This window comes from Aphis gossypii, chromosome 2 (genome assembly GCF_020184175.1).
Source record: "Aphis gossypii isolate Hap1 chromosome 2, ASM2018417v2, whole genome shotgun sequence".
NCBI classification, from domain to species: Eukaryota; Metazoa; Arthropoda; class Insecta; order Hemiptera; family Aphididae; genus Aphis; species Aphis gossypii.
In genome coordinates, this window is record NC_065531.1 from 9,888,978 (window position 1) to 9,904,695 (window position 15,718).

Consider the following 15,718-nt stretch of genomic DNA (forward strand, 5'->3'; position numbering starts at 1 on the left):
AAATCGGTGGATTACCTTATCCCTTTTTCACTATTTACAAAAACTTACAAGAATAAGTACCTTATTTGAATAGAAAGTATTGAATAATTGTAACTAGGTATCAGAAAAGCAGACAAATAATTAATTAAACAAATAAATACCTATGGGTAATAAAAAATTGAATGCCTATAATATTAGTAGGTATACTGTATACATACCTACTGGTTACTATACCTATTATATAAATTATAAATATTAAATAGTATAGTAACCTTATTTTTATAAAGTTATTAGCGAGAAGCGACATATAATATGGACTATATAAATTCAAATGTAAACAAAATTCGTCAAAATTACATAAACATGCTTTAAACAATTATATTTTCGTGAGTTGTATAGGCAATGATGAAGAATCAAGAATATAGGAAATAACAGTTATTTTTCATGTATTATAGTTATGCAGTAGGTACCTCATCACTACCTCAGTACACAAATTATAATATGATCATTGATCATTATCATTTATATGACTACAGTGGCGTTCTCAGGAATTTTCAATGGGGGGGGGGGGGCTCTGAAAATTTACTAGAATACAAAAGTGGGGGCTCTGCCCCCCACACCCCCCATAGTCATAATAATTACAAATTTTGTTCTGTTTTAAAAAATTATATATATTTTAATTTTTAATACATTATAATAAAAAATCTAATTTTCTTGGTTTTTTCGCCAGATCGTCCAACACTTCCTCAGCTGTTAATGGCACATCTCCATGTATTGCCAACATTGTGAGTCCATTAAGTCGGGTCTAAAATAATTTAACAGACACACTATACTTATAAATTTAACCAAACATATTTGTAAATAAAAGTCAAAAGACGTACCTCTGTCATTGTATTACGTAAGTAGGTTTTAAGTCTCTTAAGACACGAAAAAGTCCTCTCTGGCGTTGCTGTAGATACTGGTATAGTACACAAAATTTTCAACAGACGATGGATATTAGGAAATATTTCTTTGTTACACACTCGTAACGCATCTAATGCATTTTTCGGTTGTTCATTATTTTTCTCCAATTTTGTATGCCATAGTCGTAATTCAGCCTTAACAATTTGTAGATCTGTATCAAGGTAAAACTGTACCAGTTCGTCAAACTCGTCAGCATAGGTTTTAGAAAATAAACACCCAAATCCTAACGAAAGATAAATATATTTTAAATACTAAAATAAATTAATTTGAAAATAAAATATAATAGGTAGATATTAACTAGCCTTTTAATATATTTTTGTGCTTCAAAAACCTTTCATTTAATTGCTGTATAAATGAATCAATAAACGGTATGGCTATTGTTATACAATAATATTTTTCTGGTGTTATATCATTAATACAGAGGTTGGCTCGATTTTTGTTTATTTTATTCTGACGTTTAATTGAAATACTCACGCCAACCACATCGGCCATTTTCTGAAAAAAAAAATAAATAATAATTGCTTTGTCAGATAATAACATTTTATCAAAATCTTTACCTCAGCTTCTTTGAACATTTTATTGAACTCTTGTTCTATATTATCACGTAAACATTGAATACTTGTCACAGTCACTTCAGCTAAGTCCACAGCTTCTTTCAAATCAAGTTCAACTTTTTGTAACAGTTTACATAGAGGCAAACCATATGCAAACAGCACCTAAAGAATAAAATACAAATTGACGTGTGACAAAAAAAAAAAACATTTTTGATTCAGAATTAGTCACCTTAATAACTTGTAAAGAAACAAAAAATTCAGAATCCATAGATTTTGCAAGAATATTAGCATCCGTAGCTGTTGAGTCTTTCCACTCAGATATTTTATCGAGTGCACTAACCACACAGGGATATAATTCGACAAAGTCATGAATTGCCGAATACCTTTCAACCCATCTTGTGGCGCATAGGCGTTTTAATGATTTTGAATCAGGATTAAAGTCACTTTCTGCAATTTCACTTAATAACATATCTTTTCGTTTAGGTGTGTTGAAGAAACAGTACATTTTTTCAACAATACCTAAACAGTTTCTAATTGCTTGTATATCACAAGCAGCAGAGACAGCCAGATTTAAACTATGGGCGGCACAGTGAACATATATAGCCTTAGGAAAGTTTTCAGATACAATTTTTTGTGTTCCTTTGACATGTCCTGCCATGTTTGATGCCCCATCATAACCCTGACCAACCATATTGCAACAATCAATTCCACAGGAATTTAAACCTGTTTAAACAAAATTTGTATACGAATTGATTATAAGTAGCAAATTAATATAACAGATATAAAATATTTACCATTTATGATAGAATTTGCAATATCTTTTCCTGTTAGGCTATGAATAACAATGTATTTTAAAAAAACTTCACGCAAATTGACATTTTTTTCGGTACCAGTTACAAAGCGAACACATAAAGTTAATTGTTCCTTCAATGAAACATCAGTTGTCTCATCCGCTAAAATTGAGAAGCACTCAGATGTGTTAATTTCTTTGACAATCTTTTCCAATATTAAGTCACCACATGAAGATATAATTTGATTTTGAATATTAGAACTTGTATACTTATACCGGCTATTTGATTCTAAAAATTCTTTAAAACTGTCTAAGTCTTTGGCCTTATACTTGAGTATGGCACGAAAATTGCCTTCATTCACATATGGTTGTAATTCACCTTAAAATACAATTATAATATAAAAACATTTCCAATAGTTTAGATTATTTTCTTAAAATACTGACTTTCAAAACAAATAGGACCAGAGTCTCTATGGCCACGTAAGGGAAGCCCTTGTCTACCACATAGCATGACACATTCAATAATGGGTATAAGCATCAACCTATTTTGCTTTTTCTGTTTTATTCTAAATATTATCAAATAATAATATAATTATATAATTAAAGTTTCATATTTATTATATTATTATAGGTACCTGTCATCATCCAAAAGATCAATTATACTTGGTTTGTTAGTTAAAAATAGTTTTGAAAAATGTTCACCTCTAATTAAAGATGCTCTATGGTATTCATGTTTATTGTGATTTTCAAAAAACTAAATAGCAGAAAATAATTTATTTAGTAGAATTAAAAAAAATGTATTGTTAATAGTTAAGTACAAAATATAAAAAATTAGTAAGTGTTAAATTAAAAATCATTAGCAATAAAAGCAATTACTTCTAAAGCATAGAGTTCAGTGCTATAGGTACCTACCTTTTTCGGAAAAAGAAAGAAATTGTAGAAGTTTCATGTAGGTTTGAAAAAATTTTAATAACTATGGTTATAATTAGGGATGGAATTTAATGCCAAATAATATCAAACAATGGCCTTAAAACGCCGCATAATGTATAACCGTAATCTGTAATGCGTGTATAGCTAAATAGACAATTATGAATTAGTACTATTTGTCTATTTATATTTTATACAACCAAAGCTAGTGTACACTGTACAGTACTACAGTCCTGGCAGTGGCGTGCTCACGGGGGGGGATCAGGGTGTCATATCCCCCCCTTTGGATTTTTTTGCAATGATTTATTGTTTACATGAAAAAAAATTTAGGTTTAAAATTCAAAATTTCGCTCGTAGATTAGATCGCGTTCCTGTATTCTTATCAATTCGATATTCACGTGCGTCATAATATGTTTATTATCTTCAAAAATATTCCACCAATATGTTTGGTCTAAAAATAAACCTGTTATTTCAATTTTTCCCGGAATGTAGATACAGAGCTGATTTTATTACTACTATTAGTATACCTATTAGTATTTATAACATATTTACATTGCATAATAAATTATACTAAATTAAATCTTATATATAAATATTATTTATAAAATGTAAGAAAATATATGTATAATATGTTCTACAATGATATACATGTCCGATAACCTGGCCGATGTCGACCCGTAATCGATCGGGTGGTAATTCCGAATTCGTCAGTTCGTTACAGCACGGTAAATTGAACTTGATAAATTGTGTTCTCAATCTCCATTTGCGTTCATTCTCCTATCAAGTTGACTTTTATTAGTGTAGTTTATACGATAACATTTTTGTTTTACTTGTTCACTCATAAGAGTTATTTATTCTATCAAAAGTACTAATAATTAGCCATTGTCTCATAATAAAAAAGTAGGTAAGTAAAATTATTTTTCTTGAATTTTCATACAACCATAAAAAAATATATTTAATAAATTTATTTTATTTTATTAGTTATGTCAGCTAAAAGAAAAATAAACGATTATTTTTCCAAACAAAGCAAACAAATTGATGAACCTCAACTAAGCCCTAACAAAATCCAGATTACGGAAAAAATCCCCGAATATCATGATCAGGTAAATAACATTTATTTTTATTTTTAAAATAGTGTAGTACCTAAATAGTAAGCCATGTTTATAATTTTTGCTTTACTAGATTGAAAGCATGCCGCATGTAAATGACATAGGTATATTTGTTAATCGTGATTTAACAGATGATGAAAAATATTCTGTAAGTTATTGCTTTAAGATTTTATTAAAGATTAAAATTTTTTTTTTCATTATTATTGTAATACATATTTAGGCGTTAACTAAAGTATGGGTACCACTGGCTACATATAAATTTCCCTTATGCAGTATAAATGAAAAAAGAGGTTTAAAATTCCAATTTAAATGGCTGCTTGAGTTTAATTGGCTTGCTTATTCTGAAAAAAACCAAGGTGCTTACTGTAAACATTGTGTTGTGTTTGCTAAAACTGGCGGTGTGGGGAGTCAGCCTTTACGCAAATTAGTATATGAAGCTTTTAATGCGTGGAAGAAAGCTTTAGAGGTAGTAATTAAGATAATATTATAGGTAATCAATATGTTTAATTATTATTAAAACTAATTCTTGATTTTCATATAGGTATTTCGGAAACACTCTACTTGTGTTTATCATGTTACTTCTGTTGTTAAATCAGATCAATTCCTTAATATTTTTACTAAAAAACAACCTTCAATTATCGCAGCAATCTGTGAAGATAGGTTTGTAAACATTACCTCTAATTGAATAATTACTATATCTATTTTATTATTTTTATGGGTCTGTGACAAATCAAAATGAATATCCCCTCCCATTCAAAAAAGCTGTGCACGCCACTGAGTCCTGGCACCTTGCAGCTCCGGCCAGTCAAAATAAAGAAAAGTATAAAAATAAAGTGCTTATTTGATGGGTAATTCCCATTATTATCGCATTATCCGTACAATTTATTAAGTCAATTGTTTATCAGTAAATCCAACGCTGCCCGACCACGCTTCTTCGTTCTCTCCACCCAAGATCTATAAAGAATTCTTTATAGATCTTGCTCTCCACCAGCGGTATTGTGTAAATGTGTAATGTGTATTGGTGTTACTCGGTGTTAGCATTAGAATTTTAGTATCCGCCGACCGCCATCTATTTTATTTTCACGTGTATACTGTACAACTACTGTACAACTGTGAATCTGAATTGTACAAGCCTGAAGCCACATAGTGTTGTGTTTTTACTTAATACTTATTTATGAATATATGTATGTATGTATGTATTACCAATTGGCAATTCCAAAATTGTGAAAGCACTGACTACTGAGAGCAGTGAGAGCTGAGCTGCTGCAGAATATTAAAACACGTAAGTACCAATAATCCTTATACTTATAATTTATAAATTATAACCATCTACCTATTGACAATATAATATAAGCAAATTTTATTACATTATTATTAACATTCATTATTGTTAGGTACCTACCTACCTATTATAGTAATGTTCTTGATCATCAGAGTGTGACATCGCAATTCATAATGAATAATAAAACATACCTAGATTATTTTCTATATTCTTAAAAATTCCATTTGATAATTATACACCCGGTAGTAGGTATAATATATTGTAATTTATTACCTATCAGCTAGTTATTAGTGTCGTAAGATATTTTTTGCCCTAAATCAAACATTTTAATTGGTACCACTTTTTTGACGACCATTAATTTTCATTTTTCCGATTCTATTTCTATAGGTACCTATAGTGTTATGCCGCACTAAAGTAATGTAACGATTTGCTTGTTATATTATCCTACTAACCTGTCTAGATAATAATTAAAAATTTTAATTTTAATCCATACCATCATACTGAGTGCATATACCTATTACATATTATTTACAGGTATGAACATTAGAAAATATAGATAGGCAATACTTCTTATTTGATATTTTTGATTTATATAGATAGATACTTAGACTTGTTTATAAAGGAAAATATTAGTTATACCTAATATACCTATTATTAAAGATAATTTCTCATTAAAATAAATTTGGTAGCATTTTTGTAATTACTATAGCTGTAAATACAAATTTTTTTTGTCTATTTTATGGTTTTATTATTACCAAGATTATTACCTACCTATATAATTATTATTTATTAGGTACCTACTCTTAGTATATTATATTTTCACATCAAATAACTGTAGAAGATAAAATATTTAAGATATATTGTGAAACAATTTTATCATAATATTTTATCTTCTACAGTTATTTGATGTGAAAATATTTTGACAATATTTTAAAATCATGTGAAAACGTCAATACAATTTTCTGATAATATTTATATTTTGAGTAAAATACCTACTTGTAAAATATTTTAGCAATATATTTTCGCCATGTGGGAAATCATAAAATGTTTTGTGTTTATAACTAAGGATTAAAAATACAACACTAAGTTTTCCATTGGTTTTTCTTCAAGTAGCTATAGAGAAAACTCGTAGTATCATTATAGGAAAAATTTTAATTGCTTTTGAATTTTAAATTTTTACGAAATCGCGTAACGATAACGATTTATCTTCAAACGATTTTAAATATTTGTTATTATTCAACAAGTATAAATCGTAGATACTTGAAAATTTTACCAGTTATTTAGATTGGCATTTTCTTTAGATGATTTAATTTTCAAAATATTTTGAGTTTTTTTGAGCTATTTATAGACAACTGAAATTTTCAATTTTTCTGAAAAATTTTTTTTGAAGTGTCGATAAAATTTTTTTGGTCCAATCAAAATACTTGAAAATTTTATACAAAGTTCAACATATTATACATAAATTAATAGTTTTGTTTTACTAACAGGTCATGTACCTACTTTTCTGTTTCATTTTCAACAATTTGTATGCAAATAGTAGATTTACAATTAAAATGTTTAGGACAGGGTGTTGCATTTTCTTTGGCCTTGTGTTATGATGACAACTATATCTTTTCTAAAAAAGTTAAACAAATATTGTTATTTAATTAGCTTTAGCTTTTATAATTTATAAATATAAATAATGTAAAATAATAAATATTTATATTAATATTAATTAATAACTAGGAATTAGGTACCACGTGACATTGTAATAATGAATTACCTTCAACAGAACACTTGGTAATTCAGATTTTCTTACATTGGTCACTAAATAAGTTGTTTTGCTTTTTTGATTAAATTGCAATATCCATGATGAAATTTCATCATACTTAAAATTATATTCTTCAAATCTAACAATAAATTGCCTATTTTCTAAAAACTTAGTTTCGTCAACATGATATTTATAACCATCAGGTAATATGCTCTGTAAATCAAAACTAATTTTATTAATTTCTCTGATAAAAGTCTTTGATCATATGTGTATGGAATGTTAAAAAATGTAAAACGTTGGTATTTTTAATTAAACACTGAGTAAATTAGATACCTGTAAATACTCATTATTGTGGAATGACTGTGTGATGGTGTTTTTATTGGGAATTGTTGTTTTTACCTGTATTATAATAATTATTTTTTTGTTTAAAAGTTATTATAGGCAGTTATAATTATATTTAATAATTTGTAAGTACTTCATTATTAAAATGTTCTGATTCTTTATTGTTATGAATCGTCCGTATATGTCTCAACATATCTTTTCTTTGGCCAAAATCTTTTTCGCATAACTCACACTTGACATTTTTCTTTTGGCTTACACTATCATCAACTATGCCATGCTTTCCTTCTAAATGTCTCTTTAAAGTATGTTTGTACTTATACATTGCATTACAAATAGTACATTTAAAACTCTGAACCACAAGTAATCAAACATTTTGTCCATTGATAGCAGACACTTAGAAATTTAAATAGAAGTATTTCATACACAAATTTGATTTTTACATTCTAACCAGGTTACTATTGTCCAACAATCCACCATGTAACACAACAACACCAATTATTTTTGACTTATTTATTTATGTACACAGAATAGGCAAGAAAAGAAATAACAGGTACAATAAATTTTTAATTTACAACACTTTTATTGGAATAATCAAATAAGGGTGGTCAAAATTACCAGCGATTTGTGTAGTGATTCATCGTGTTTTGATGTACCTCGTTACTCGTTGGACAGTAGACAGTGTATACTAGAGATCCTGTACCGGCTGCATTCAGTGTTTCATTGTTATGAAGTCTTCGTGAACAGTTGTCAGCACACATTCGCCCGTACGCAGGGTCAATTTGTTTTTTATTGTAACTTATTTGACATAACTATACAGGCCCTGGTGCGATAGCGTGGGTATAAAACCAGGTGTGTGTCTCAACTGTGATGTGAGTATTGATCGACCAAATATTTGTGTGAGTGTGATCGACAGGTCTTGAATTATTATTATATATTACATTGTTATTATGTTCTGATAGCCGTTAAGGCATATTATAATATTTGCTGCTGTTATATATTATTATAAATTTTTACTGGCTGTGATTTTTATTATTATTACTATTGTATTAAGTTAAATATTCATTATGATCAACTATACAGTCCACAATTTTCTTATTTTTTCTGATGTAGTATATATATTCTATCACCTATTATTACCTAACAACAGGTTGCGCCAAAGCTGCTCTAATGTTTGAGCACTTCATGCGCCAACACCAATATTAACCTTTCCAGGAATAACCTTTCCAATACAAACTATATATTTTATAAATCAAATTGTTATCAGTTACTCAACTAATACTAGTTTCTATTTTTTCAGCTTTCAAAATGCCATAACGGAAGTTCTATACGATGGTTTAAATCCAATAATACAAGTAGTACATTCAAGAATATTTTAAAACTATTAATTCTTTTAGTTGCACTGTTAAAAATATGCAATTTAAAATTATTAATCAATTTTTCTTCTACGTTTAAAATCGTAAATAGAATTTCTTACCATTTATACGTGTATATAAATGCAGATGAAATAGATTTGAATAATATATTATATAACATGTTCTTTACGTAAGTTATTATAACTTTGTTTTTACTAAAATATACTAAATATAATTATTTATTATTCTAGTGCGGAAAATTCAAAAAATAATGAAGTGAATCAAGGAATATTAGCCCCGAAATTTGCCAATATTAAGGATTAAAACAAAATTATACCAACCCTTAATGTATCCTTAATTAGACTTCATCAATTGACCCTTGGCGAGGTATTAAATAATTTTAGTCAATTTATTTAAAATTCATCCAGTATTCCAATTTCCAATACAAACTATATATTTTATAAATCAAATTGTTATCAGTTACTCAACTAATACTAGTTTCTATTTTTTCAGCTTTCAAAATGCCATAACGGAAGTTCTATACGATGGTTTAAATCCAATAATACAAGTAGTACATTCAAGAATATTTTAAAACTATTAATTATTTTAGTTGCACTGTTAAAAATATGCAATTTAAAGTTATTAATCAATTTTTTTTCTACGTTTAAAATCGTAAATAGAATTTCTTACCATTTATACGTGTATATAAATGCAGATGAAATAGATTTGAATAATATATTATATAACATGTTCTTTACGTAAGTTATTATAACTTTGTTTTTACTAAAATATACTAAATATAATTATTTATTATTCTAGTGCGGAAAATTCAAGAAATAATGAAGTGAATCAAGGAATATTAGCCCCGAAATTTGCCAATATTAAAGATTACAACAAAATTATACCAACCCTTAATGTATCCTTAATTAGACTTCATCAATTGACCCTTGGCGGGGTATTAAATAATTTTAGTCAATTTATTTAAAATTCATCCAGTATTCCAATTTCCAATACAAACTATATATTTTATAAATCAAATTGTTATCAGTTACTCAACTAATACTAGTTTTTATTTTTTCAGCTTTCAAAATGCCATAACGGAAGTTCTATACGATGGTTTAAATCCAATAATACAAGTAGTACATTCAAGAATATTTTAAAACTATTAATTCTTTTAGTTGCACTGTTAAAAATATGCAATTTAAGTTATTAATCAATTTTTCTACGTATATATACAGTGGCGTATTTACAGAGAAAAAAAAACCGATACATATCCTTGCAGTATAGTATAGTAATAAGTATAGAAATTGGTATTCTATGTATTCTGACGACGGTCTCCAAGTTACAGTTAAATATAATGTAATGTGTGATAAAGCCATAAAGGCAATAGGTAATATAGTTCTCATAGTTTATATAGGTAAATTATTTAATTATGTATGAACTGTGGACCCCCCTCCCAGAAAATTGTTGAAAAAAAGCTACTGTGTATATATATATATAAATAAAAATAAAACTAATGAAACTCAGCATTCGCCTAAAATTGAAACAAACACACATGAAATTTCTTATTCTATTTTTACTGACGATAATAATAAAACTGAAGTTTCAGTTAAAATCATAGAGACTAAAAGAAAATGATAGAATATTATAAGTAAGCATATAACCATGGCTTAATAATTGTTTATCATCTAAAGTTCTACAAATTTGTATGCAGTTAACCGATTTACACCTGGCAAGGTATTGTATAACTTAAGTCAATTTATTTAAAATTCATCCAGTATTCCAGTACAAACTATATATTTTAAAAATCAAATTGTTATCGAGTTACTCAACTAATACTAGTTTTTATTTTTTCAGCTTTCAAAATGCCATAACGGAAGTTCTATACGATGGTTTAAATCCAATAATACAAGTAGTACATTCAAGAATATTTTAAAACTATTAATTCTTTTAGTTGCACTGTTAAAAATATGCAATTTAAAATTATTAATCAATTTTTCTTCTACGTTTAAAATCGTAAATAGAATTTCTTACCATTTATACGTGTATATAAATGCAGATGAAATAGATTTGAATAATATATATATACATGTTCTTTACGTAAGTTATTATAACTTTGTTTTTACTAAAATATACTAAATATAATTATTTATTATTCTAGTGCGGAAAATTCAAAAAATAATGAAGTGAATCAAGGAATATTAGCCCCGAAATTTGCCAATATTAAGGATTAAAACAAAATTATACCAACCCTTAATGTATCCTTAATTAGACTTCATCAATTGACCCTTGGCGAGGTATTAAATAATTTTAGTCAATTTATTTAAAATTCATCCAGTATTCCAATTTCCAATACAAACTATATATTTTATAAATCAAATGTTATCAGTTACTCAACTAATACTAGTTTTTATTTTTTCAGCTTTCAAAATGCCATAACGGAAGTTCTATACGATGGTTTAAATCCAATAATACAAGTAGTACATTCAAGAATATTTTAAAACTATTAATTATTTTAGTTGCACTGTTAAAAATATGCAATTTAAAGTTATTAATCAATTTTTTTTCTACGTTTAAAATCGTAAATAGAATTTCTTACCATTTATACGTGTATATAAATGCAGATGAAATAGATTTGAATAATATATTATATAATATATAACATGTTCTTTACGTAAGTTATTATAACTTTGTTTTTACTAAAATATACTAAATATAATTATTTATTATTCTAGTGCGGAAAATTCAAAAAATAATGAAGTGAATCAAGGAATATTAGCCCCGAAATTTGCCAATATTAAAGATTACAACAAAATTATACCAACCCTTAATGTATCCTTAATTAGACTTCATCAATTGACCCTTGGCGAGGTATTAAATAATTTTAGTCAATTTATTTAAAATTCATCCAGTATTCCAATTTCCAATACAAACTATATATTTTATAAATCAAATTGTTATGAGTTACTCAACTAATACTAGTTTTTATTTTTACAGCTTTCAAAATGCCATAACGGAAGTTCTATACGATGGTTTAAATCCAATAATACAAGTAGTACATTCAAGAATATTTTAAAACTATTAATTCTTTTAGTTGCACTGTTAAAAATATGCAATTTAAAATTATTAATCAATTTTTCTTCTACGTTTAAAATCGTAAATAGAATTTCTTACCATTTATACGTGTATATAAATGCAGATGAAATAGATTTGAATAATATATTATATAACATGTTCTTTACGTAAGTTATTATAACTTTGTTTTTACTAAAATATACTAAATATAATTATTTATTATTCTAGTGCGGAAAATTCAAAAAATAATGAAGTGAATCAAGGAATATTAGCCCCGAAATTTGCCAATATTAAGGATTAAAACAAAATTATACCAACCCTTAATGTATCCTTAATTAGACTTCATCAATTGACCCTTGGCGAGGTATTAAATAATTTTAGTCAATTTATTTAAAATTCATCCAGTATTCCAATTTCCAATACAAACTATATATTTTATAAATCAAATTGTTATCAGTTACTCAACTAATACTAGTTTCTATTTTTTCAGCTTTCAAAATGCCATAACGGAAGTTCTATACGATGGTTTAAATCCAATAATACAAGTAGTACATTCAAGAATATTTTAAAACTATTAATTATTTTAGTTGCACTGTTAAAAATATGCAATTTAAAGTTATTAATCAATTTTTTTTCTACGTTTAAAATCGTAAATAGAATTTCTTACCATTTATACGTGTATATAAATGCAGATGAAATAGATTTGAATAATATATTATATAACATGTTCTTTACGTAAGTTATTATAACTTTGTTTTTACTAAAATATACTAAATATAATTATTTATTATTCTAGTGCGGAAAATTCAAGAAATAATGAAGTGAATCAAGGAATATTAGCCCCGAAATTTGCCAATATTAAAGATTACAACAAAATTATACCAACCCTTAATGTATCCTTAATTAGACTTCATCAATTGACCCTTGGCGGGGTATTAAATAATTTTAGTCAATTTATTTAAAATTCATCCAGTATTCCAATTTCCAATACAAACTATATATTTTATAAATCAAATTGTTATCAGTTACTCAACTAATACTAGTTTTTATTTTTTCAGCTTTCAAAATGCCATAACGGAAGTTCTATACGATGGTTTAAATCCAATAATACAAGTAGTACATTCAAGAATATTTTAAAACTATTAATTCTTTTAGTTGCACTGTTAAAAATATGCAATTTAAAGTTATTAATCAATTTTTCTACGTATATATACAGTGGCGTATTTACAGAGAAAAAAAAACCGATACATATCCTTGCAGTATAGTATAGTAATAAGTATAGAAATTGGTATTCTATGTATTCTGACGACGGTCTCCAAGTTACAGTTAAATATAATGTAATGTGTGATAAAGCCATAAAGGCAATAGGTAATATAGTTCTCATAGTTTATATAGGTAAATTATTTAATTATGTATGAACTGTGGACCCCCCTCCCAGAAAATTGTTGAAAAAAAGCTACTGTGTATATATATATATAAATAAAAATAAAACTAATGAAACTCAGCATTCGCCTAAAATTGAAACAAACACACATGAAATTTCTTATTCTATTTTTACTGACGATAATAATAAAACTGAAGTTTCAGTTAAAATCATAGAGACTAAAAGAAAATGATAGAATATTTATAAGTAAGCATATAACCATGGCTTAATAATTGTTTATCATCTAAAGTTCTACAAATTTGTATGCAGTTAACCGATTTACACCTGGCAAGGTATTGTATAACTTAAGTCAATTTATTTAAAATTCATCCAGTATTCCAGTACAAACTATATATTTTAAAAATCAAATTGTTATCGAGTTACTCAACTAATACTAGTTTCTATTTTTTCAGCCTTTAAAATGCATATTGCGCCTCGCTAACAGAAGTTTTGACAAGATGTCACTTAATCACACATACAATAAACAACAAATACGATGGTTTAAGTCTGATAATAATAATGCAATAAGATTACAATAAAGTTCTACCAACTGATAAAGTGTCTTTAGTTTGACTTAATCCTACATTTTTGTATAAATTATTGATTATCGAAAATACAAAATGTAAGTGGCGGGGGAATTTCCTTCCTCCTGGGGGTCAACTAGACCAGTACCATCATTTAATTATATTATATTATACTAGCCACTAAATATTTAAATACCAAAATATGATAAAAAATCCCAAGTAAATATTTCGCTCAGTAGCCAAAGGGCACTATAGTTCGGGGTATTCCTCCCCTGACCTGGTTGACAATTCGAATCAAATTGTTGTTAGTACTCTTAATTTGTTTACAGATATCATGGACCAAACTGGTGTTTTGTGAGATCCAGCAGTCAGCAGAGATGCTTACAAACATCTTCGGCCGTATATATATTATGGATTAAGAAAGCCATTGTCCTTGACAGAAAAAATACTGTACTCTCACTTGGACGATCCAGTGAAGCAAAGTATTGAGCGTGATGTCTCGTACCTTAAGTTGAGACCTGGTTGTGTGGCAATGCAAGATGCCACTGCTCTAAATGGCGATGTTACAATTTATTTTTTTCAGGTTTGCCAAAGGTTGCCGTTCCTACCACAATCCATTGTGATCACTTAATTATTAAATTATTATTATTGACAATAATAATTTATTGATTTGAATCTAAATAACCAATTCACCTAAATCATAATAATTAATATTATTATATATTATATTACCTTTATATTATTAAATATAATATTGCTCAGTTCAATAAACAATATATTTATATCAATACATAAATATTGTAGTAAATATATAGGAAACTATTAAATATATAGTATTGCATTTTTAAGAATTAAGTAATAGCATTTATTATGTATATGATTTATATATTATATTATGATTACAATGTATAATCAATGGTAATATAGGTAGCTAAATATTTTTAACTTATAAAACATACATTCAATCTCAGAAAATAATAATATATTTATTAACACTAAGCTATTACAAATTATACTCAAACACCGAGTTAAAACCCTATGAAAATTACAAACAAAATTCATACTTTTAGATATTAGCTATATTTGTTTTATATTATCATTTGCTTACCTATTTATAATTAAAGTAAGACTATTTAATTAAGACTCTTTAGTTTATTAAATTCAACATGATTCATTAATATAAGTACAAATTTGAATACAGCATTACAATTCACAATAAATATATAAAAGTTTTTTTTATATTAAATTATAAAACAATTTCTTAAATAGAACAAAATATTAAATTAGGTAACAGTTTGACATTGCAAATGCGTCTTCATAAGAACATAGGTACCTATATACTTAGCCATGGTTTTAGGTAACTAATAATTTATTTTATTTTATTCTTTTTAATTGAAATATTTTATTGGCTACAACCATTGATTATAAATATTATACAATATATAATCAATGCTACAATTAGAGTTATCACACTAGAAATTTGCAGAATATAAATACATTTTTTGGCATAACTAAAATTGGTTGGGGGGCTGTTCTATCGGTTTTTTCCTTTGGGGGGAGCAGTATCCCTGTGCCCCCATCCCGTAAATAATATATATAATTACTACTGCAGGCATACGAGTACAGGACACGATAGTGTGGAATATTT

The 15,718-nt window shown here is 26.9% G+C and overlaps 3 protein-coding genes across 29 annotated transcripts in view; 2 read left to right on the forward strand and 1 right to left on the reverse strand.

Moving 5' to 3' along the window:
- LOC114126048 (uncharacterized) overlaps window positions 1-13,497 on the forward strand; it is a 263,154-nt gene extending 249,657 nt beyond the window's left edge. For 2 of the 23 annotated variants that reach the window (XM_050201581.1, XM_050201580.1), the window contains exons 2-6: window positions 9,562-9,806; window positions 9,868-10,003; window positions 12,614-12,858; window positions 12,920-13,055; window positions 13,182-13,388. In XM_050201581.1, coding sequence (XP_050057538.1) covers window positions 9,796-9,806; window positions 9,868-10,003; window positions 12,614-12,858; window positions 12,920-13,055; window positions 13,182-13,388 — 735 coding nt within the window. In that variant the 5' untranslated portion in view covers window positions 9,562-9,795. Of the gene's footprint in view, window positions 1-5,464; window positions 5,605-9,114; window positions 9,239-9,299; window positions 9,436-9,561; window positions 9,807-9,867; window positions 10,004-10,129; window positions 10,242-10,905; window positions 11,114-11,209; window positions 11,346-11,470; window positions 11,723-11,783; window positions 11,920-12,045; window positions 12,291-12,351; window positions 12,488-12,613; window positions 12,859-12,919 lie in introns of those variants that run through there. The other 21 variants (XR_007604363.1, XR_007604364.1, XR_007604362.1 and 18 more) reach the window with 21 other exon arrangements.
- LOC126550311 (52 kDa repressor of the inhibitor of the protein kinase-like) lies at window positions 625-8,892 on the reverse strand. 4 transcript variants are annotated; one of them, XM_050201568.1, is made up of 13 exons: window positions 8,312-8,892; window positions 7,830-8,151; window positions 7,688-7,753; window positions 7,367-7,567; window positions 7,105-7,219; window positions 2,922-3,040; window positions 2,731-2,852; window positions 2,291-2,665; window positions 1,726-2,219; window positions 1,500-1,658; window positions 1,245-1,437; window positions 861-1,165; window positions 625-784 (listed from the first exon to the last, which is right to left on the reverse strand). In XM_050201568.1, the coding sequence occupies exons 7-13, from the start codon at window positions 2,822-2,824 to the stop codon at window positions 671-673; spliced, it is 1,734 nt and encodes a 577-aa protein (XP_050057525.1). In that variant the 5' UTR covers window positions 2,825-2,852; window positions 2,922-3,040; window positions 7,105-7,219; window positions 7,367-7,567; window positions 7,688-7,753; window positions 7,830-8,151; window positions 8,312-8,892; the 3' UTR covers window positions 625-670. The 4 variants fall into 4 exon arrangements, with proteins under 4 accessions (XP_050057525.1, XP_050057528.1, XP_050057526.1 ...); XM_050201571.1 differs by having other exon boundaries at window positions 1,726-1,943; window positions 2,016-2,219; window positions 7,830-8,892; XM_050201569.1 differs by lacking the exons at window positions 7,105-7,219; window positions 7,367-7,567; window positions 7,688-7,753; window positions 7,830-8,151; window positions 8,312-8,892 and adding exons at window positions 5,202-5,651; window positions 5,725-6,311.
- On the forward strand, window positions 3,457-5,044 carry LOC126550312 (uncharacterized). 2 transcript variants are annotated; one of them, XM_050201583.1, is made up of 5 exons: window positions 3,457-4,113; window positions 4,195-4,316; window positions 4,396-4,470; window positions 4,543-4,788; window positions 4,864-5,044. In XM_050201583.1, exons 2-5 carry the CDS (start codon window positions 4,197-4,199, stop codon window positions 5,005-5,007), a joined length of 585 nt encoding a protein of 194 aa, XP_050057540.1. In that variant the 5' UTR covers window positions 3,457-4,113; window positions 4,195-4,196; the 3' UTR covers window positions 5,008-5,044. The 2 variants fall into 2 exon arrangements, with proteins under 2 accessions (XP_050057540.1, XP_050057539.1); XM_050201582.1 differs by having other exon boundaries at window positions 3,457-4,117; window positions 4,864-5,039.
- Window positions 13,498-15,718: the final 2,221 nt, after the last annotated feature.